The sequence below is a fragment of the Rhinatrema bivittatum genome, chromosome 1 (assembly GCF_901001135.1).
Source record: "Rhinatrema bivittatum chromosome 1, aRhiBiv1.1, whole genome shotgun sequence".
Lineage (NCBI taxonomy): Eukaryota > Metazoa > Chordata > Amphibia > Gymnophiona > Rhinatrematidae > Rhinatrema > Rhinatrema bivittatum.
Genome location: NC_042615.1, coordinates 683,527,423 through 683,550,708, shown reverse-complemented (window position 1 = coordinate 683,550,708; position 23,286 = coordinate 683,527,423). Strand labels below are relative to the sequence as shown.

Here is a 23,286-nt window from a genome sequence, read left to right as displayed (position 1 = left end):
CCAGTGGCTGAAAGGATTACATTTAAAGTTTTATCATTGATTGGGTTCATAAAGCACTTTTCAAATAAGATTTTTGTTTAAAACTGAGACATTCAAAATATACTTCTTACGTTCTTTGAGATCTCAGAACCAAAATTTGTTAGTGGTTCTTTCAATATCTCAGTTTAAGCTTCAGGAAACAAGGAATAAAATATTTTCAATAGTCACGCCTCAATTGTGGAATTCCTTACCTTGTGAGGTATGTAGTGAGCAGGATTCTTTGAAGTTTTGAAAGAAATTAAAAGCAGCTTTCTTTAATCAAGTTTATTGATATTTGTTTTATATTTATTTTATTGCTATTTTTGTTTTATGAAAATTGAAGTTTACTGTTTTGTTTTATGTATTCATTTTAATGCGTATGTTTTTGTTTTTTTTGTAATCCATTTTGAACATTTTGGAATTAACAGAATAGAAATTGGAAAATAAATAAATAAACTGCAGAGGTCTTTGGCTCAGATTGAGGAAAATGTGGACTGTTCAACAATTTCAAGATTACTCCACAAAGATAGCCTGATGGCAGGGTGGCAAGAAGGAAGCTACTGCTGAAGAAATGCCATGTGATGTGCCATGTAACATTTACAAAGACAAGCTTACAGGCTGATGCAATATCATGCGTTCAAGCTAGCGCACATGTTAACTCTAGGTTGCATGTGGGTTATGGACGTGCGTCCATAACCCCTGATGCAATAAGGGTATCAGCTTGTTGCTAATAGCGCAAATCACATGTAAATGCCATGTTGATAAGGCTATTACCTAGTACCCTGAATGTAAAAAATAACTGCACTTGTGCACATTTTAACCCTCAAAAATTAACGCTAACCCGGGAGCTAGCGTTAAGTCACGAGGTGCCCCAAAACCTGCACAGAAAAGCAAAAAATACTGCAAAAAGGAAAAAAAGAAAAAACTTGCTGGTGGTCGGGTTAGGAAAACAGACACTCATAAAATTGAGCGACCGTTTTCCTAACCTGTGCACAGCCACGTCTCCTGGGTGCCCGATGCCATGGACGCTCTACAGACGCACAATTTATCCCTAGTGTGTCCTTTTTAGTGTGGTGGCTCATTTGCCTGTTGCATCGAGTACCCAAAAGAGGTGAATGTACACTTGGTAAAAAACAGGTGCCCAGTTTGGATACACATTTTTTACGCGCAATTTATTGCATCGGCCTGTTAGAGTACACTACATGAATGTGGGAGAAGATTTTTTTGTCTAATGAGACCAAAATGGAACTTTTTGGTCCGAATGCTAAGCTAACACTATCCCTACAGTAAAGCATGATAGTAGCAGCATTATGTTATGGGGATTCTTTGTAGCATCAGGAACCAGGGAGGCTTGTGAAGATTGAGGGATAGGATGGATAGTGCAAAGTACAGGCAGATCCTGGAAGAAAATCTGTTCCAATCTGTGCTAGACCTGGGACTGGGGAGAAGATTCATTTTTCAACATGACAGTGATTCTAAGCATGGAGCAAAAACAATGGAGCGACTCAGTAAGATGAAACGGAATGTGTTTGACTGACCCTGTCAAAGCCCAGACCTGAATCGAATATAAAATCTGTGGAAAGACTTGAAGACTTCACTCTGCAGGTGATCTCCAGCCAACTTGAAAGAGCTTGAGCTCTTCTACGAAGAAGAATGGACAAAAACTATGCAACGTTGCTAGACATTTATCCTAAACGACTTATAGATGCTATTGCTGCAAAAGGGACTTCCACCAAGTATTGAGTCAAAGGTGTGAATACTTGTGCAATCCAGATTTTTTTGTTTTTTATTCTTATTACTTTTGGAATATTTCTATAATTGCTCTTTCACACTGAAAGAAATATGTATATTGTATAGAGCGGTGAAACAAACTCCTACTTTAATGCATTTTTGCATTGTATTTTTTAGACACCAGAATGTGAAACAGTGCAGAATGGTGTGAAGACTTTTACAAGTCACTGTATCAATCCACGTGGACAGCATACAGCATATTGTATACCACAAAGGTGGAATAGCAGTTGGTGAATTGTTTCAAAGAAGAATTCTGGCCTGTTAATGCATGACAAAATATCTTTGTCTGTACAGTTTGACTACAGATGCATCATCGTCTACAATCGGAGAGTAATTTTCAAAGCCATTCACATGGGCAAATAACGGTTTACTCATATAAGGTGGCAGGCTGTAAATTACCCTCCCCTCCAAATCTCCACCGTATTCTGTGATATACTTTTAAGTGCATTTGGGGGAGAATATTTTGGACGAGATTGGAAAATAGCACATGTAGATTGTAGTCTTGCATCTACACACTTTATTTTCTGTGAAAAGTTTACCTGCACTAAAAGCAAGTCGATGGATATTTTTTACGTGCAGCAAGTTTCAAAAGGATAGTACAAGCGAACTTCCTCTTGGAAATTTTATGCAGAATCTACAGGTAAAGAATACCTTTGGCCTGTGCTGCCCAGAGGCCTGCTTGAAGTGTGCTCCCAAATATACCTAAAGTTCTTGTAGCAAGGCACAGAGCAGAAGGTGGCAGACCTGAAAAAGCAACAGCAAGGTGATCTTGAAAGGCTGGATGTGATTTTATAATTGGATAACATTTATGTGCAGTCTTTTTGCCATTATGCTCATGAGAGGAGGTATGACTTTTAATAATAAGTCATTTACTTAGTTCTCTTTTATATATTTTTTTTTTATATATTTTGCCCCAATCCTAAATCTTGTAAAATGATAAAACCTGCTTGTACATTATATTCTATCATAGTAGAATAGAAACCAATTCTTGAGATTATGTTGGTTATAGACAAATTTGCTTTCAAATGTCACAGGTGCCAGCTCTGAAAATGCAGCAAAAGAATTGAGGTCAATAGGTTTTCTGTAAATAACTGAAACCATTTGAAACTGTATAAATCATGTTGCCAAGGAATGGAATGGCATCAAACTACACATTCACTTTGGTATTTCAAATCGACATTGAGGGTGCTCTGTTTCCTCTGAAAATTAATTTTATGAGGCTTATAATGAAACATCTGGCAGGCCATGTTTGTGTAAAACCCTTAAAAGTGGATGATAGCCCTAGTAATTCATTAATACTATTCTTTAATTTATTATTGTAAGTACAGACTGCTTTTTAAAAACATTTCTAGTAGTCAGATTGAAGCAATTTCTGCTTTCCATTTGTAAAACAACAGAAAATGAGATGATTCTAGCATATAATTTATTACAGTGTTATAGTTTGATTCAATGCTGCAATTTGTTTTTCTTACCAGTTTGTTGACAACATTTCTTCTCGAGAAGAGATAGATCAAGCAGAGTATTATCTTTACAAGTGAGTATCCTTGCTTGTCTTGATCTGTGAACTGTAAGAATACGTTTAGAGTGTTCCTAAGTTACATCAGTAACTTCCTTTTGATTAGGAGATTTCATGGTCCACGTCTCATCTCGCAGTTCTTAGCTTCTGAGGTCTTTCTGATTTCCTGCAGTCGTAGCATGCTTTGTTTCTAGTTGCCTCCCTCTGACAATGGCTCCTGTCAGCCATGCAATTGTAAAACTGAGCAACTCATAAATAGCCACCAGCTACTTCAAGCCTTCGATAAAATAAATGGTAAAATTGCTTGTTATTATTTTGTGGAAAAGCCCTTTGCCAGTTTTCTGGAGGATATGATTTGTTGTATACCATTATTCCAGACATCGTATGTTAAGTCGCCCAATTGAAGGAATAAAGAGCCTGATTTAAGTAATTATGTAATATAAATAATACATTGTAGGAAATACAATACTTGAACTGAATTGGGCACAATGAGGGTAATTTTGTAACAGCTCACATAAATTAGACAGTAAATACGTCCTAAAGTTACAATAATCTTGAAAATTATCTCACGCAATTATATCTTATAATTTGTGCACAGAATTTTTTTCAAGAAAATGTATCCGCATATATTTGTAAATGCAGGCATTTGCATCTAAATACAAACCTGTTCCCCATTCTTCCCCTGGAGACACTTCTGCTCAGTCTGTTTGAGCAAACTTACATGCATGCACGATATACGCACGTGGATGAACAATTTTCTCTTTTTTTGTATTCAGAAGTAGGGATGTTCGTTCATTTTATAACCTCATGAAAAATATAATTAAACAGGCCATTTCATTTCATGTCATTCTCTGTCAACAAACGGGGCTAAATTAGCCATGACATATGGGTAGCATCATCGGGTGTCATTGAACGGACCCCTCTCTGTTAGCTGATAGAGCTTTTGTTCAACTGAGCATATGTGAGAATTCATGCATGGGTGTTGCCTTGTGAGTCCTTTCGGTCTTTTTCTGTCCGAGCACCAGCATGGACTTGTACCTCTCTCTCTCTCTCTCTCATTCTACAAATATTTTTTTCTCTTAAATGTTTCCTCACTGCCTCAGCAGCCTGAAAACAGCACTTTAAAAAAAAAAAGAGAACAAAAGAATTTTCTTCAGCATATCCAAGAAGAAAGCCACCATGAATGGCTTTAAGGACTGTATTTATGATAAGAAAATGTCTATCGCTGATTAATATGACCTATGATACAGCTGCCTGGGACCGGATCATGACCATGCCAACTGTTATGATCTTGTCCGGATGCCCCTGTTTACCCAGAAATAGAAGGCTTGGAAAATGAAGGAACTGCATAAGTCCTCAGAGAAATCATAGTCATTCCTTTTCTCAAAGCGAAGCCTCTTCTGCTTCTCTGGGAATGAAGTTGAGCAGGAACGCATTCAAAATTTCTCCCCCTTCGGTGGAACAGACTGAATCCTCGGTATCAGGTAAACTTAAAAGAATACATTGAAGCAAAAGAGGTGCCACACTGTGGATCCACAAGAAAATGAGTTTCAGCATTGTCTACGCACTCCCTGATCCTTCGATGCACAGAACATTGGCATCCTCAGCCACTTGATGCTTTGAGCCCTGGAATGAGAAATTAATTGATCCTCAACACCCTTGCAATCAGAGCAGGTTCCTCCATCATCCATGCATTGTGCCACATTTTTTCCAATGCAACTGTAGTCTACTCTGCTGAGAATTTTGACAGGGGCAGAAAGGGATATGTTGCCCCTGCCCCACCAATTACCAGAACCCTTACACTAGCAACATTAATGTAATAAGGACTATACCTGGAAATACCGAATCTCATTTGTTCTCTGGTACCTCTCGCATTAAATTGGCCTCTTATTCTGGCAGAGCCTGGAAGATGTGCAGTATTCCATTTTCATGTCAGTAGAGGATGTTCCACCCCTCAGACCAGAACAGAGGACACATCAGCCCTCAATCAAATAGTCAAGTTGGTGAAGGATTTCTTTATCTCTTTAAGGATATGGAATATACTCTCTTGAGAAGGAGTCCCAGTATCCCCAGTTCATATGGATGCTCCATCAGGATCCTTGTGAGGTGGTTCAAATCCATGGTATTCGCTTGCAATGTCCAGCCAGGCAGAGGATGTGCACCAGGGGGCGGATTTTAAAAGGAGCAAACAAAAGTACGCTGGATTTTAGTAGATACGCACGGAGCCGCGCGTATCTGCTAAAAACCTGGATCGGCGCGCGCAAGGCTATGGATTTTGTATAGCTGGCGCGCGCCGAGCCGCGCAGCCTACCCCCGTTTCCTCCAAGGCCGCTCCGAAATCGGAGCGGCCTCGGAGGGAACTTTCCTTTGCCCTCCCCTCACCTTCCCCTCCCTTCCCCTACCTAATCCACCCGCCCGGCCCTGTCTAAACCCCCCCCTTACCTTTGTCGGGGGATTTACGCCTCCCAGAGGGAGGCGTAAATCCCCGCGCGTCAGCGGGCCTCCTGCGCGCCGGGACGCGACCTGGGGGCGGGTCCAGAGGGCGCGGCCACGCCCCCGGGCCGCCCCTGGCCGTAGCCACGCCCCCGGGTCCGCCCCCGGAACGCTCCCAACACGCCCCGAAAACGCCGCGCGGTTCGGGCCCGCCCCCGACACGCCCCCCGACACGCCCCCTCCGAAAACCCCGGGACTTACGCGAGTCCCGGGGCTCTGCGCGCGCCGGTAGGCCTATGTAAAATAGGCTTACCGGCGCGCAGGGCCCTGCTCGCGTAAATCCGCCCGGTTTTGGGCGGATTTACGCGAGCAGGGCTCTGAAAATCCGCCCCTAGGTGTATGCCCCTCTAAGGTAACTAATTACCCTACCTCAGTCACCTTCTTCATTGTCCTGGATTAGTGTTCCCTCACCTCTAGGCTCTGAAGAGGGTTTGACAGGGATATCTTCATATTCCCTCCTGGAGCTTCTAGAAGACGTCTCCACCAGAGGATCTTTTCTATTCCAAATTTCTGGACAAGTTGGGAAACGTTCTCAGCATTAATACGCATGAGGACAAAGATCCTTGCATAAATGTCTTCAGTCTCCTCCAAATTTTGGAAACATCATCAGAACCAGCAACCATATCGATCCACAATATTCTACAAAAATTACAAGCGAGACTGTAGGAAAATCTTATTTCCTATGTCCCAGTCACAACAATATAGAGTGCAAAATCCCCAAGGTTTGGAATAATGCAGTTATCTCATAAATCAGTTTTCATAGAATTGGATCTTTAAAGAGCAAAGAAAACAAGGATATACTCAAATACTAAACCAGAGACAGATCCTAGGCCACTGGACAATTTTGTTAAAAAGATGTTCAAAAGTAATGGGTGAATTTTTGCAAGTATTGTGTACAGTTATGCAAGTATTAAACCAATTCTATTTGGTTTAATACTTGCATAACTGTATACAAAAACTGAAACCTTTTTCTTCTGGCTGGTGAAGGTGGGATCGCATATCCTTAGCCACTCTTGGATGCTGAAGAGTATATACTCCATCTTATTCAATTCATCTACAAGGCATTCAATACTATGGCATGCTCCTTGTCGATCTCCATCGGAGCATTCTGCATGCCTTGGTTATTCTTCAGTCCTTACATTGGCTCCCATTTTCAGCTCATATCAAATACAAGTTAGGCACCATTATTCATAATTTTCTCCACAGTTTCAACTCCCCTTGGATTGTGGCCATGATGAAAGTTCACACACCAACATGTACTCTTTGGTTTGCCAACCAGAACCTTCTTGATAGTCCCTCCTCACGACTGATGCTCTTGGCAGAAACTTGAGAAAGCATTCTTCTTGGCAGGTCTCAATTTATGGAACTCACTACCAAATGAGGTCCAGAATATTCCAGACCCTAGACCCTTTAGAAAAGCTCTTTAAACTTTCCTGTTCAAGTGAGTGTATGAATGTGAAATGTGACACCTTACTCCTCCACTACCTTATTCTTTTTTTCTTGGCGTCATTCACTTTTATGTACTGTGATATTTTATTAACATGTTCTGTTCAATTTGATTGTTTGTTTTAATTTGTGTATGTGAATTTTGTTCCCCACTCTGAACTATTGGAGGATGTGGGTTGTAAATTTGTAAAAATAAATAAATAACCTATAAATGAGAGCCTGTAGCCAATAGGATGATGTCCACAACAAGTTGGTGGATGTTCCTACTGAGGTGATAACCTTTTCGGAGAAAAGTCAAAGAAACCATGGCAGTCCAGTCTCTCTCCATGGGATCAGAACAACAGTCTTCTGCAAGGTACTCTGTTACACTTTTAAAAGACTGTATTGCCAGAAATGCCTTTTCCGGCAATTCCAACAATACCAAGTCCTGTTTCTACTTCCGCTACAGCAGCAACTTCTAGCTCGTGCCCGACAGCCATAAATGCCGTCAGCCAGAAGCAAGTCCAACCCAAGCCTGAACCAAGTTTTTGACCACTTATCAATCCCAGCAACTATCCTTTCCGGTAGGGGGGAGGATCCAGCATTACCTGGAGGAGTGGCACAAGATCATCAAAGATCACTGGCTTCTCAAAATTGTGGAGTCTGGATATCACTTATGTTTTTCCCAGCTTCCCACACACCTTCATCGCACAGATTGCAATTTGGATCCATCTCACTCAACACAACTTCACCTGGAGTTGGAGTTGCTCCTTAAACAGCAGGTGGTAGAACTGGTTCCTCCACATTACCATGGCCAGGGGTTTTTCTCTTGCTACTTCTTTTTCCCCATGAAAATCAGGGAACCGAGAGCTATCCTGGATTTAAAAAGCCGGAACAAACATATACTCTGAGAGAAATTCAAAATAAGAACATAAGATATGCCATACTGGGTCAGACCAAGGTTCCCTCATAGAATTCCTTCCATACAATTCACTCCTTCATCCAGAAGGGGGAGTGGATGTATACTCTGGATCTAAAGGATATATTAGGCTTATATCCACTTTCATCCCTCCCACTGGCATTAACTGCGATTTATGGTGGACTCCTCCTACTATCAGTACAAAGTGTTCTCTTTCAACCTGTCAGCAGTTCCAATGATTTTCACCAAATGCTTAGCTGTAATACCAGTACATCTGTGACGACTGGGCATCTGAGTCTTCCCATACCTGGACAACTGGATTTGTGACTGTGGTCTATCTGGAAGGTGTACTAGCCTCTCTGCAGAAGTCAATATGACTACTGCAGTCGTTGGGGTTCCTGACCAATTTCAATAAATCTAATCTGATTCCCTCCTAGAAAATCAAATTTATAGGAGCTTGGCTAGATTCTCTGTAAGAGAGAGCTTTTCTGTCTTCAGATCAGTAAACACATCTTGGCCCCTTGTACACAGAATGTTGAATGCAGATCAGTCAACTGCCGGTGAAATCATTGTTCTTGGCCACATGTTGGCACAATTCACATAGTTTCACTAACCCACCTTCACATACAACTCCTGCAATGAGTCCTTCATTCCAAATGGAACCAGCTTACTCAACCTTACCAAAGTAGAGATTTTGAAAGAAATGACACAAGAATTGCACTGGTGGCTAGACCCCCTCATTCTTCAGGAAGGAGCATCACTCCTTGTGATGTTGCATCGGAGGTGGACCCTTGGGCCTAGGTGGAGTTGATGCAGCCCGTAGGTAGGGACCTACGGGTCCCCACCGTTGGCAGGTGGAGTGGGCTGAAAATAGAGGCCACTGGAGCTTCACATATACCAGTCCTCATTCCCCGCTGGTTGAGCCTTTGGGTGCTGGGGCCGGCAGGACTTAGGTGGGCCTCGAGGTTGGTTTGTGAAATAAGGTGGTTCAGCCCAGAGACAGCAGTCGATAGGTGGCGTAGTCCTACCCTGGTCTGGGTTTGGTACCGGAACTCAGGCGCCAATGGAACGGAAGTAACTGGAGGCGCCTAAGCAAAGAAAGGCCGAAGCCTTGTAAGTCCAAGTCCAGGAGATAGGCTAGAGGAGGTGTCACTGACAGGCTGGAACCAGGGCTGGTGGCAAGCGATGGTCGTGGCAAGCAATGTAGAATTCTGGACATGGAGTAACCTGTGGCGTAGTCAATCAAGGCAATGGTCAGGGCACGGAGAAGGCAGGCATAGTCAATCAAGGCAATGGTCAGGGCATGGATAAGGCAGGCGTGGTCAAATGTAGCAAAGGTCCGGGGTTGGAGATAAGCCGAAGAGTAGTCAAACAAAGCTGAGTCGAAATCCAAAGAGTCAGTCCAACACATAGACAGGGCAGGAACGAGGAAGACAGGAACCGAGAACCACAGGAGACAGGAACACGAAGTAGAGACGATTATCAGCAACAAGTACTTGGAGTACGAGGAGACCTGTTGCAAAGGCAACGCTATGGAGCAAGGCCTGAGCTTATATACACTGAAGAGTCTGACATCAGCATCCGGGGCCGCGGCCAGATTCCTGCTATGGGCCCTTTAAAAGAATCAGCGATGCGCGCACACCTAAGGAGGGGCGCAGTGCTGATGGCGGCATCTCTCCGCGGGCCATGCGGAGAGGCCTGATGAGCAGAGGCATCTTGGCTGGCAACACTGGGGACCATGGCAGAGCCGGAGGCACCGGAGGCGACCCGAGGTTGGAGCTGATGGCCCACCTCCGCCAGTGAAGAGGAACCAGGAGCTGGAGTCCATACAAGGTGAGAGGGCCGTGCCGTGGGCAGCACACTTAACAAATGATGTCTCCACAAAGGGTTGGGGGTCTCACATAGGCCCCTTTCAAATTCAAAGGACTTGGTCATGCATAGAAAGACAATTTCATATCAACCTTCCAGAATTAAAAGTGATAAGATATGCTTTAACAACCTTCCCTCGCTTCCTCCAGGGGAAGAGCATTCTCATACAAACAATAGGAAGGTGCTCCGCACCTACCAGAAGTTTCTATCAAAAGTAGTATCAGCTTTCCATGTTAATCAAACCATCATGTTATCTACGTTCTTCCCAAGGCTATGTGCACATGAAGGTGAAAATTCCTTCATACTTTGAACCGTAAAAGAGCCATGGCTTACTACAAAAGAAAAACTCAGCCCCATCCTCAGGCTTCACAGTTCTTCATCTATTGCAATCCTAACAGACTGGGCATAGCAGTGGCCAAAGTACATTGTCCAACTGGCTAATAGTCTGCCTCTCACACTGCTATATGTTAGCAGGACTGCAAATTACAGATACCATCAAGGTTCATTATATTATAGCCATTGCTGCATCCGTAACTCATCTGTGAGCCAAACTTCTTGAAAACATCTGCAAAACTACAACATGGTTGGCAAATCACATTTTTGCATGCCATTACTGTCTGGACAATCTTTCAAAAAGTGATAGTTAATTTGGAACACCAGTTTTATATAGCCTGTTCACCAAGTAGACTGCTTTCCTCCGTGGCCGGGAGTCCAAGATGGCCGCCGTCCTCTTAGGCGCGAAGCCGCGCCCCCTTACAGAATTTAAAGGGACCTCATCCCTTTAATTGCCTGCACTTGTTTCCAATGAACCAGACCAGGGGAAGTATATAAGGAGACTTCCTCCGCTCACTCCTTGACTTGGCAACTTCGTTGTTCGAGTCTGCTTGCTTCGGTGATTCTTCTAGTGCTTCGGATCCTTGATTCCTGGTTCCTGTTTCTTCTCGGTGACTCCTCGGTGTGTGACTTCGGATTGGCAAGCAGTGATTCTTTGGTGTGTGACTTCGGACTGGCAAGTGGTGATCCCTCGGTGTGTGACCTCGGACTGGTAAGCGATGACCTTCTGGTACTCGACCTTGGATTTCCTCTGGACCATCGTCTCCAAGGGCCCCACCTAAGTCCCAGCGGCCTGGGTCTCTACGGGCTCCTCCCGGGGGGACCATTGGCTTCCACTGGCGAAGACCCAGTTGGCTTCTCCGACGTCACGACTCTTCGCTTTCCCACGGTCGCCTCAGTCTTCAGTGCCAAGGGTCAGCCAGTCCCATCTTCTGTTCCACCTCGCCACCTGACAGGGGAACCTAAGGACCCACCTCCTAAGGTAATACCATCCTCTCGTCGGTCCAAGGGTTCACAAGCCTGATCATAACACTTTACTTGGGACTCCTATTATAGCATGGCTAATTCAGCCCAGTTTGCTGACAGAGAAAGCAAGTTTGCTTACCCTAAACTATGTTTTCCTTAGACAGCATGATAAATTAGCTATGCTAAATACCTGCCCACCTCCCTGGAGAGTCGACTACCTAGCTAGAAATAACTCTAAAATCAAATGAGAAGGCTCATGAGGCAATGCTTCTGCTGGTATTCCTGCACATGCTCAGTAGAACAAAAGTTTGATTAGCTGACTGGGAATCTGTTCAGTCATGTCATCCACATGTCATGGCTAATTCATCCTTCTCCACACAGTATAGGCTAATGGGAAGTTATGTGAATCACACAAATTCAAGAAAAAAACTCCCACCAAAGATCTCTAAAATGTCAATCCATACACTTCTTGCTGAAAAACATTTTTAATGTAGGAGGAAAAGACCTCAGAATCCAGCAAGATAAATGTTTACTTGCCTCAGATATTTTAATCACAGGTCAAAACCCTCCAGTACAGACCTGTATTTTATTTGCTGCAAAAATATTTTTATAAATTGTATTTTTGAATTTTATAATTTATAAAATTAGTCTCAAGGAAAGGACTTATTTCATAATATTTTCATGAATTCAAAATTTATTTTTCTCTGCTGAACTGCCATGCCGCCGCTGATGGCCAACATTTCTCAATACTGCTGCTTCAGGGTAATTTATCTTGTAAGGCAGATTCTACAAGATATATAAAACCAATTAGTGTTTTATAGAAAATATTACGCCACAAACAAAATTGCAGTATCTACTCACAATGCATGAAATTCAGCATTTAATTAGAGAACAAGTAGCTGCAGAAAAAGAACTGTGCTGAATTTCATGCATTGTGAGTAGATACTGCAATTCATCCTGCTGCCTATGGAGAACACTGTTTATGGTAAGCAAACTTGCTTTTCAATATGAAACAAAAAATGTCAACAAAATTTGATTTTGTTTCCTTTCCTGTTTCAGTTTGCATTATTTACAAATAATATGCGCTAAAATAGAAAATGAGATGAGAAGGAAACCCTCTCCATTCTCCCCCAAAAATGAGTTGAAAAATATCAGCATACACATCCCTATTCAAAATGACAGCTGATAGGGTGCCTCAGTGAACATAAGCCCACAATTTACAATTTCTGTAAGAATAAATTAAAATGTTTAAATTCCTAAATAAACCAGCAGAAAAGGCAACATTCTAAATTGTCTCAGTTCAACCCACCTTGCATGTTTTAGGACCAAAAAAAAGCTATGTTCCCAAAATCACTTACCAACTTTCAAAAGTTGAAAAGTCTGTTGTCACCCCGAGGACCTGCCTCCACTCAAAGTTGGTGAAGCTAGTATAAGCCACTTCAAAGTTATAAGGGGAACGTATACATATTCTAATGGAAAAATTGCCAACCATTCCCCTCTACCATGTCCCAAATATGACTCAGCAACCTTGAAAAGTGTAAAAGTCTGATGTCCTTGCCAAGTACCTACCTTGCACGATTTGGTGGCGCTAGGTCCAGTTGTTTTAAAAGTTTTATAAAGGAAGGGCACATACACAAACCGGAACCCCTTCCCCGGCCCCCCTCCCCAAACATTCTGTACCATCTGCTAAACCTCTGTATAGAACCGAGGCTAAAATGCCAGCCAACTCTCCAACCATGAAAAAACAATTAGATATTGTCAACCAACATTTTGGTTTAGCAATTTAGAACTGGTGAGTGTGCCTATTCTCTTTCTTTCACCTCAGATGTTTGTCATACCAATTGAGGCTCCCTCTCTTTCCTAAAGTCTACAGGGGAAAATCTTCTACTAGCTATTCTGCATGTCAGTATGAAGCTTGGAGCCCTCTACAGTATTTACAATTTTTTTTGTTTTTTAAGAAAATCTCCCCAAATCCTATGCGATTGTTATTTTGAGCCCCTCGCCCTTTAGGCATGTCCTTTTAAGATCATCAGCACCAGACACTTTAATTAAAAAAAAACAAACTACACTGTAGGCTGTGTGACTTGTTAAAGGAAATAATATAATATATGATAAAATATTCCTTTCTCTGGAGGCCAGCTAAAGATGTGATAAAGAAGAGGGTCACTGAAAAGGTCAAACTAGATGGGCCTTTGGCCCTGATTAGCTATGGTAAGACAAAGAGAGAAGTCACATGTTGGATTTGCATGACATTTATAGATGACATGTTGTGCTGCTTGTTTTGAATTGGAATGCATTTAATATTTTTGGATGTGATGCTGATGTAACGCTTCTTGCCTGTAAGAAAATAAGCTTTAATAAACTAAGGTTACTATAGTGTTTAAAAATGACATTTAAAGGGTGGCTTATTTTTAAATTTGTATCTATTTTTTGTACATCCAAAAAATCTGAATTACTTTTTTTGCATGTGTAAAAAAAAAAAAATCTTTGATTAGAAAGTGTTAGAAATGCTGCAGAAGGAAGCGAGGCCAACACTTACTGGCCACCCATAGAGTAAATTTTTCTGTGCTCCAGAGGGAATTAGGACTTGGGTTCTGCCAGTGAAGAATTGACATTACAGCATCTTGGCTCTTTCTAAGAGCATTAACATAAGGGTCAAAATTCAGCGAGCTGTGATTGAAGCCCCAGGAATTCTTGGGTTTTGCTGACTTTCTCTTAGTGAACTCTGATGGGGCAGAAAAGATTCTGATTTGGCTGGGACTCACAAAAATGAAAACAAAGAACCCTTGCTCCTAATAGGGAGATACAATTTTTCTGTATAAGTACATTATTTCAGTTATTTTTGTGTCAGTACATCCAGGTCAATGAACATGAATCCACTTATAGCATGCAAACCATAGAAATCTTTTATGAAAGACTGTCCTAAGAACACCTGGAATCAAAAGTATGAAGAAAATCATACCTTGAAATGCAAACCACAGTGCTATGCCATTTTTGGAAATTAATTGCTTGATACAACAGTTGTCTGGATCCTAAAATACCTATGTGTAACTACACTATATGTCAAAAATGTTTCAGTAACTGTTTTATCTATTCTTGTTACTCTTGCCATGTAATATTTGTATATGTAATGCGCTTAACCGGATGCTGTCTGTCTGTTGCTAAGGAATGGCTTGGCACAAACGTGTGAGAGTGGAGTGGGTGGCTGGTGGGGTGCACATGCATGTGCCACCAGTCCCTAACAAGTTGGGCTGGGCTGGAATGTGCAGCTTCCCCTCAACCAAACCCACTTAAAGGACACCTAAGACCACCCGCACTGCCGAACACTGAGTCACGATTCCGATTCCTCGACTGCCCCACCAAACCAGATTATACAAAGGAGTTTCCCGGCCTCCAGGATCCCCCCCTACCTCAGCTCTTACCCTTTCACGAGTCCAGGTCTTTTGCCAAACAGCAAAATGGTGCCGACCTCAGGTTAACTGACAACCAGTCTGCAGTGACAGAGCAGCAGGGTGAGAGCTGGGGTGGGAACTTTCTGGAGGCCAATTAATTCCTTTTTTAATTGGATTGGGGGGGGGGGGGGGTGAGGGCAGGCCCAGAGGTATCCTTTGCTTAAGCAGGTTTGGTTGAGAGTGGGGAAGCTGCACATTCCAGCAGTGTACAACATAATGGCTCTGGCCTCAGGTTGAGGCCAATGTGCAGTGATGGAGCAGTGGGACAGGAGTGACTGGGGATTGCTTTGGCCCCGGAAGACCTGGACCCATGAAAGGGGGTAAGGGCTGGGGTTGGGGAGTAATTTTGTTTAAGTGGGTTTGGTGGGGGGAGGGATACTCTCTTTTTAGTTTTAGTTTTTTGTGGCTTTATTTTTTTCATCTGTTTTATTTTGGGTAGCTAATGAGAAGAGGATCACAATTTGCTGGTGTAAGACTGGGGAGAGGGACACAGAGCACTGAGTTCAGATTGGTTAGGGGGGGGGGGTCAAAGTGTGTTGGGGTACAACTGAGACGCGGGGGAAACATGTGCAGTGATTGGACTGAGGTGAGGGGCAGAGTGTTCGGGTGTCGACCTGAGGAGGGTGGGTCACAGTGTACTGGGATCAGGTTAGCGAATGGGGTCAAAGGGTGCTCGGGATGGGCTGATGAAGAGGAAGGGAATGCTGGGCTTGGGCTAGTAAGGAGAGTCCGTGCTTGGGTCGGCTTGGGGGGGGGGGTGTCAAAATTTGATTGGGCTGGGTCAGTGAGAGGAGAAGGGAGGATAAGGTATGCTAGGGTAGGACTAGGGAGGGGTCAGTATGCTGTGGTGGACCAATTAAGAGTAAGGAAGGGAGACAGAATGGACTGGGGATGGGGATCATAGTGGGCAGGAGAGGGGCTCAGGAGATGGGAAGGAAATGCTGGGGTAGGAAGGAAGAGGGTGGAAGGGAGCACTGGGTTCAGGCTGGGGAGGAGGAAAGGGAATAGAGAATCTGGGGAATTTCAGTAGGTTTCAGCTAGTCTTTTCAGTAATGTTGATACCACATAGAAACTATTTTGTTACCCTCCTCCTCTCTCGTTATATATATATATATATGTTATATATGGTCCATATTCAGAAGCATTTAGATGGGTAACTCAGTTATATGGTTAAATGAATATTTGGGCACTTAGCCATCTATAGCTATATTTTAGTTAGTGGACTAGAATTTAGCTGGCTAAGTTAGGGGCATTCTGGGGGCATAACTGGGAGTTGAGTTAGCCAGCTAAGTAACCTGGCTAACTCTGGTATTCGGAGTTAGCTGGATAACATAAATGGCTAAGTCTGGTTGGGCCAAAGGGCTGTTGTAAAGTTAGCTGGCTATATTCAGAAGTGGGGCTGCACTAATGAATATACCTCCAAAGTTAGCCAGGTAACTGTCTGGACGGTGACTGAATATGGACCTCATATACAATATGATGGTAACTTTTAAACAGCCATGTGGACATATATGTACGCGCGTATGCTGGCTCGCGCGAAGGGACGCGGGCATTGTATAACATACGTTCATATATGCGCATGGTATAAAATTGGCTGTACGCGTGTACATGTGAGCACAATTGTATATGGACGTGTGCAAATGCCAGCTCTACCACAAAAGTGTGTCGGGATTTTAAAAACAATGCAAAGTGATGCAATAGCCCTTTTTCCCAGTTCGCCCAGATAATGGATTGGACTTCCTAACCCCTCCTGTAAATTAGCCTCCCTTTTACCCTTTTCAACCTGACCTTTACAACCCTGCTCACTTGTCTGGTTTTTTAATTTTTATACTTATACGCCGTCCTTAGCAGAAGTAAAGTTATGTGGTAGGGGACCCTGGCGCACGCTTTTGCACGTAAATATTTACACGCAAATTTCAAGTTTACTTTCCGGAATGCCTATATCCTGCACATACTCTGTTCTAGATCCCGCCCATGCCCGTTTTTTTTGCTTTTTGATTTGTGCGCTTTTTAAAATCTGTGCGCTGTGCACTGACACGTGTATCCTCCCAGCTTTCGTGCACACCAAACTTTTAAAATTCACCTATAGATAGATAGATAACATATGCAGTGCAAAGTCATTGAGTGTTATTTTGAAGTATTATGGAGTTAGCAGAGTAAGAAACTATGGTAGAAAAGCCTTATATCATTTGTAACCTATAATATGCTTTTTCTCCTAGGTCAAGCAGGATAGTAGTCCTCACACATGGGTTCTACACCTGTTTTTTTTTTTGGTTTTTTTTCCGCGGAGCTTTTGCCTTGCAGTAGAGTAAGCTCATGGCTTTTCCTTAGAAATTGCCTTTGGAAACTTTTTTCATTGTTCTTTTTGGGTTTTCTCATGAATTCATCGAACACGGATCTCTTTCTGTTCCCTCTAGTTTTCCCAGTCAGGTTTTTCAGCGGTTTGGTAAGTTTTATTTCACTTCTGTTCTCCCCTGTGGCAGTGGTGCCTTGGTGCCCGCCGGCATCAACCGCCTGCTTTCACCATCTCTCAATTTTTCCCTTTTCTTTTTGTTTCTCATGACCTCATCCGGTTTCCGTTGGTGCCCCAGTGTCTCAGACCATGTCATCACGGACCCCCAAAAGGTGTGTATCCTCTGCTTGGGGGCATCGCACGACATCCAGGGTTGCCACATGTGCGCCCAGATGACTCCCAAGGGACATTGCACTCAGCTTGACAAGATGGAGAATCTCTTCAGGTCAAGGAAGTCCGAGACATCGACATCGGTGACATTTGCACCGATGGACTTGGGAGCCACACCGATGGCGGGGCCATTGCTTCCATCTACACCAACGGTAGATAGGAGGACTGGGGACTGGCCTCTGTCTGTCTCTTCTAAGTCAAGGACATCGGATTTGTTGTCATCAACCTTGGCACCGGAGAAAGACTGGGCCAAGCACCGAGGGCATTGCCGCCGGTCACTCTCGATGCATGGTGCCGGGTTCAGGAAGGTGCCTGCTCATGCCGTGATGCTCCTGAAGCAACCCCGCGGCAAGGAGTGCCCATCCTCCATTGATGCCATGGTTTCTTGACGGTCTCCACCGGTAGTGGTGCCAATCATCGATCCACCTCAGGGATCCGAGGAAAATTTGGCCATGCCTCCTGCCTCCCAGTCAGTTTTGGCATCGGCAACTTTCGAGGAGGAGCTGGAGCACAGGGGCCAGGTGGCGGTGCAGCGAGCATTATTGATGGTGCCGGCACTCTCCGTGCTGGACCACTGCTGGAACAGCTGAGCATACATATTGGTGTGTTACAGACCCAGTTGTCGCCAGTTCCAGGGAGGCCTTTGATGCCCGGTGGGGCACTAATGCTTCCCCGACCGATATGTTGTTCATTGCCAGTTCCGAGGAAGCTCCATAGAGGCCAGCAGGGACGCCGGGGCTGACACCGGTGCCACTGATGCCCTTGCCTCTGGACAAAGGCCAAGCACTCAGGGCCCCATCCCCTGTGGACTACAGTGAGTGTGAGGGCCTGTATGACCCTGGGGGGATGACACTGCGAAATCCTCCGAGGACTTGGAGTGTCTCCCTTCAGAACAGTCTCTTCCAGATGAGTGAAGGTGGTCTCCTCTGCAGGACTTAGCCTTCGCAGTTTTTGTACTGGCGATGGCAGTGGCCATCCCTTTTCAGTTAATGACAGAGGAGGATGCCAGGCACAAGATGCTAGAAATCCTCTGCCTAGGACCCATTGTTTAGGTTCAGGTTGTTTTGCCCGTTGGCACCTGGTTGGTGTCTGTTGGTCCCTTTTTGTGTTGGGGAGCAGCCTGTAGCTAGAGATTCGCCCATGTGTGAAGACTACCATCCTGCTTGTCCTAGAAGAAAGCAGAGTTTTTACCTGTAACAGATGTTCTCCCAGGACAGCAAGATGATAATGAGGGCGGCTGGTTATCACCGGCGTGCACTGAGGTACCACTACCACAGGGGGGGAACGGAAGTGAAATAAAACTTATCGAACCACTATAAAACCTGACTGGGAAAACTAGAGGGAACCAAGAGGAACATGCATTCAATGAATTCATGAGAAAACCCGAATAGAACAGTAAAAAAAGTTTCCAAAGGCAATTTCTAAGGAAAAGCCATGAGCTAACTTTACCATGAGGCGAAAGCTCCGCAGAAAAATAGAGGTGTAGAACCCATGTGTGATGACTACCATCCTGCTTGTCCTTGGAGAACACCTGTTACAGGTAAGCAATTCTGCTTTATTTGTTGGCCTCAAAGGAAATCTTTTACAGCTGGTTTATAAATGCTTTAGTTTATTTCAGGATTATTACAGTCTAGAGTTGCATGAAATTAAACTTGCTTCTTTTAGTGCCAATTGATGTAGGACTGATGCTGTTTAACTCTTTCACCTAAAATATTTTCAGTCGCTCTAGAATTATTTGAGCTTCTGGTGTCACTTGTAGATTTTATTGAAGTTTAGCGATCTATAAATTATCATAAAATTGTCACAGTAAGTTTCGAGAAGTTCTAAAAAATAGATAAATAAGATCCCTAATGTGATGTGGCGTTGTTTTAAAGAGTAGGTTGTAAATGATGTTTCTCCTAGGACAAGCAGGATGTTAGTCCTCTCGCATGGGTGACATCATCGGATGAAGCCCGGCATGGAACTTTGATCTCAAAGATTCTAGAGCTTTCAGCATGCCCTACTGAGCATGTACCGCTGTAGTCATCACCCTGCCTCCTAGGCAGAGACCCTCAGTCTCTTCTTTTCCGTGGAGCTGTTGTCTTGCAGTTGCGGAACTCTTGCTCTGTTTTATTAGAAAATGTTGTTTTTCACAGTATTCAGCTTTGCTCTCTTCTTACTGTTTTGTAAGTGATTTTTTCTAGAGCTGCAGCTTTTCTTTCTTGTAGTTTATTTTTTTTCAAACTGTCTGCCGGCCAGCATGGTGGGTTCTCCCCTATGCAGCCTGACACAGTCTGTTATTAAAAAAAAAAAAAACTGCTCCTGCAGGTTTTTGTATTTGTGTCCTCTCTTTGCTCTTATCTATTTTTCTTTTCCACAGTGCTGACAGGACTGGACTATGCAATCCGTCAGTGATCCGTGTAGGTCGCTGAGCCTGGGGGCTCGCCTTAATTCTACCCAGGCTGGAGTTCCATGGTGGTTCACCGATTGCTCGGCATCGGTTGATTCAGACGGTGGAAGGATCGAGGACCATGCTGTTCCTGTGGGGAGGAGAACTCATTCTCCTCATGTCTTGAGGAACTAGTCTTCATGGGTGGGAGCCCTGGATGACGTTGCTTCCCCTCCTGCTTGCCAGCCTTGGCAGTACAATCTCCCTGGGAGAGAGGGTGAGCGGAGCCTGGGCTAGCAACTTGCTGCTGCACTTTGGTGCTTTGCCCATGAATGGTAGCCTGTGCACAGCTGTGACCAGTGCACCATTCATCCGATGCATCGATGTCGGGACCTCGTCAGGGACAGGGCCCATCTTCGAGTACTATGGTCCCCTTGATGCCATTGAGGTCCAGGGTCACCCTCGTTGTGTCGAGGTGCATGACCGCCCACGATGCCATTGTGGCCTTCGGTGCCGTTGGCATCAGTGGAACTGGAGTCTCGCTGCATCAGTTTGGGTATCAAGGTATCTATGCCCTTGGTGCTGTGGTGCCCTTGGTGCCGTGATGTGGCGCACTCGATGACACGGTGCCCTCGATGCATTTGATGCCACAGTGCCTTTGATGCACTCAATGGCACGGTGCCTTCGGTGCACTCAGTCCCTCAGCATGATGCCCTTGGGGCACTTGCCACAGTCTGTGCCCTCTGAGCACTTGATGCCTTGGTGCCCTCAAGGTTCTCATTGCTTCAAAACTCTCACTGCACTCGGTGCTGTGGTGACCACAGTACCATTAATGCCGCTGTGCTCTCAATGCCCGTGGTGCTCGCGATGCCCGTGGGGCCCTCGTTGCCATCAATGCCCTTGATCCATCAAGGTGTGTGCATGGCCACCATAGGGGCTGGCAAGGTTGAAGCGGTGGCAGGCCCTTGATGCTGTCAACCCCATTCGGTCATCAAGGTGCGCAGCTGCGGTGCATGTCCTCAATACCATCATGATGCAGAGCTGCCCCAGTACCATTGATGCCTCGAGACCATCAAGGTGTAGGGCCACTGGAGAGGCCTTCGGACCACCGATGCCTCTCATTACCACCTCAGCTACGTTGAGCCCCACCAACCAGGCACTGGATTCGCTGTCCACCGCCAGAACTGACTGAAGCTTCCGCATGGCCTCTTATGGATTGAGCGCAGGAACCACCATTTACTCGTGGTGCACTGGTGCATCTGTACGCAGTGGCCCGGTGCTCTCAGGGCTCCTTCATGGTGTCTACTACACAGTGCTGGGAAGTGCAAAACTGCCCCTTCAGCCAACTATCCCAGTGTTGGGGACCTCCCCAAGATGCTCACACCATCAATATTAACGGGTGCTAATGAGGCTCTCGTCAGCCATAATGTTTGCGAGGCCATCGAGCTCACAGCATCGACACTACTGGACGAATCAGTGAGCTGAGAGGAATTGCCGTTGGTACTGCGGTCGTCAGTTCCTTTTGATATCGATACCTGTTGGGGTGCTGCATGACCTCTCCCTGCAGACACCCATGGCTTCTTTGATCCATAACTTCGATTGTTGGGGCCCCCAGGAAGTTGACATCTATGGGCACCTGTGGCACCAGGAATGGCGCTATTTACCAGCAAATAACTTAAAGATTGCAGGGCATGTCCACAGTCCTCCATAAGCATCTGCGCTTGCCAGGGACTTCGCTGCAGTCGTTCTCTGTGGGACTCGCAGGTGAGCCGGTTCTGCCTCAGTTTCTATGGCCTGCCTTCCGGAGTGTTCTCTTGTACTGAAGGGGGCGACGCCATAGATCGCCACCCTCCACCATGCCTTACCCAGAGCACCAGTGGTGCTGGGGATGCCGTCACACTGTCCTCTCCACGCTGCTGGAGTCATTGTGGCATTGATGCGCAGCTGCCACAGATTAGGCATCTGTTCCAAGGGCCTCAGTCACAACCAGGCGGCATGAGAATGAGATGGGATTTAAGGAAGCTCGAAGACTGGTCGAGGTTATGGTAGCTGAGATTCAATGCCAAGAAGTGCAGAGTCATGCATATGAGCTGTGGAAATCCGAAAGAATTGTATTCGATGGGGGGGGGGGGGGGGGGTGAAGGACTGATGTACACAGAGCAGGAGAGAGACCTGGGGGTGATAGTGTCTAATGATCTGAAGTCGGCGAAACAGTGTGACAAGGTGATAGCTAAAGCCGGAAGAATGCTGGACTGCATAGAGAGAGGAATTTCAAGTAAGAAAAGGGACATAATTATCCCCTTGTACAGGTCCTTGGTGAGGCCTCACCTGGAGTACTGTGCTCAGTTCTGGAGACCGTATCTCCGAAGGGACAGAGACAGGATGGAGGCGGTCCAGAGAAGGGCAACCAAAAAGGTGGATGGTCTTCATCGAATGACTTATGAGGAGAGACTGAAGAATCTAAATATGTATACCCTGAAGGAAAGGAGGAGCAGGGATGATATGATACAGACGTTTAGATAATTGAAAGGTTTTAATGATCAAAAGTGAATGACAAACTTTTTCCGTTGGAAAGAAATCAGCAGAACCAGGGGTCATGATTTAAAACTCCAGGGAGGAAGACTCAGAACCAATTTCAGGAAGTATTTCTTCATGGAGAGGGTGGTGGATGCCTGGAATGCCCTTCCGGAGGAAGTGGTGAAGACCAAAACTATGAAGGATTTCAAAGGGGTGGATAAACACTATGGATCCATAAAGCCTGGAGGATGGAAATGAAGAGAAGAGGTATGGGGGTGGCTTGCGGGAATGACGGCTACTACCTGGTGATTAATATCCTTATTCAATAAACATTCACCCGGTTAATGAGACTCCAACATTGCTCTATGCTTCTACGGCAAGAGGAAATGTGGAAAAGAGGATTTCATTCAGGCAACAACCAACAAGGTAGTACAGTCTGAGTAAACAAATAAGTGTGGGAGTAGCTTGCTTGTTGCGGCAGTTATTACCCCAAACCATTTAAACCTGATACTTCACTTTCAATGCATATCCAGCGTAAATCTCTGCTTCAATGTTCTCTGCTTCAACGGCAGGGAGGAATGAAGATAAGCGGATTTACATTCAGACAACAACCAACAACGACTGAATTGCACAGTCTGGGTAAACAAATAAGCATGGGAGTAGCTTGCTTATTGCGGCGGTTACTACCCAGAACCAATTTAAGCCTGTTACTTCACTTGGAAAGCATATCCAGTGCAGCTCACTGCTTCAACAGCAGGGGAATGAAGAGAAGAGGATTTATATTCAGACTACAACAAAGGACTAAATTGCACATTTTGGGTAAACAAATAAGCGTGGGAGTAGCTTGCTTATTGCGGCGGTTACTACCCCTAACAAATTAAGCCTGATACTTCACTTTGAATGCATATCCAGCGCAGCTCACTGCTTCAATGACAG

At 44.7% G+C, this 23,286-nt stretch overlaps 1 protein-coding gene across 1 annotated transcript in view; it reads left to right on the top strand.

Moving 5' to 3' along the window:
* The window catches only part of MRPS27 (mitochondrial ribosomal protein S27), a 234,752-nt gene that overhangs the window by 49,853 nt on the left and 161,613 nt on the right, over positions 1 to 23,286 (top strand). Inside the window, exon 4 of the mRNA XM_029574646.1 lies at positions 3,285 to 3,343. Within this exon, the coding sequence (XP_029430506.1) occupies positions 3,285 to 3,343 (59 nt within the window). The remainder of the gene's footprint in view (positions 1 to 3,284; positions 3,344 to 23,286) is intronic.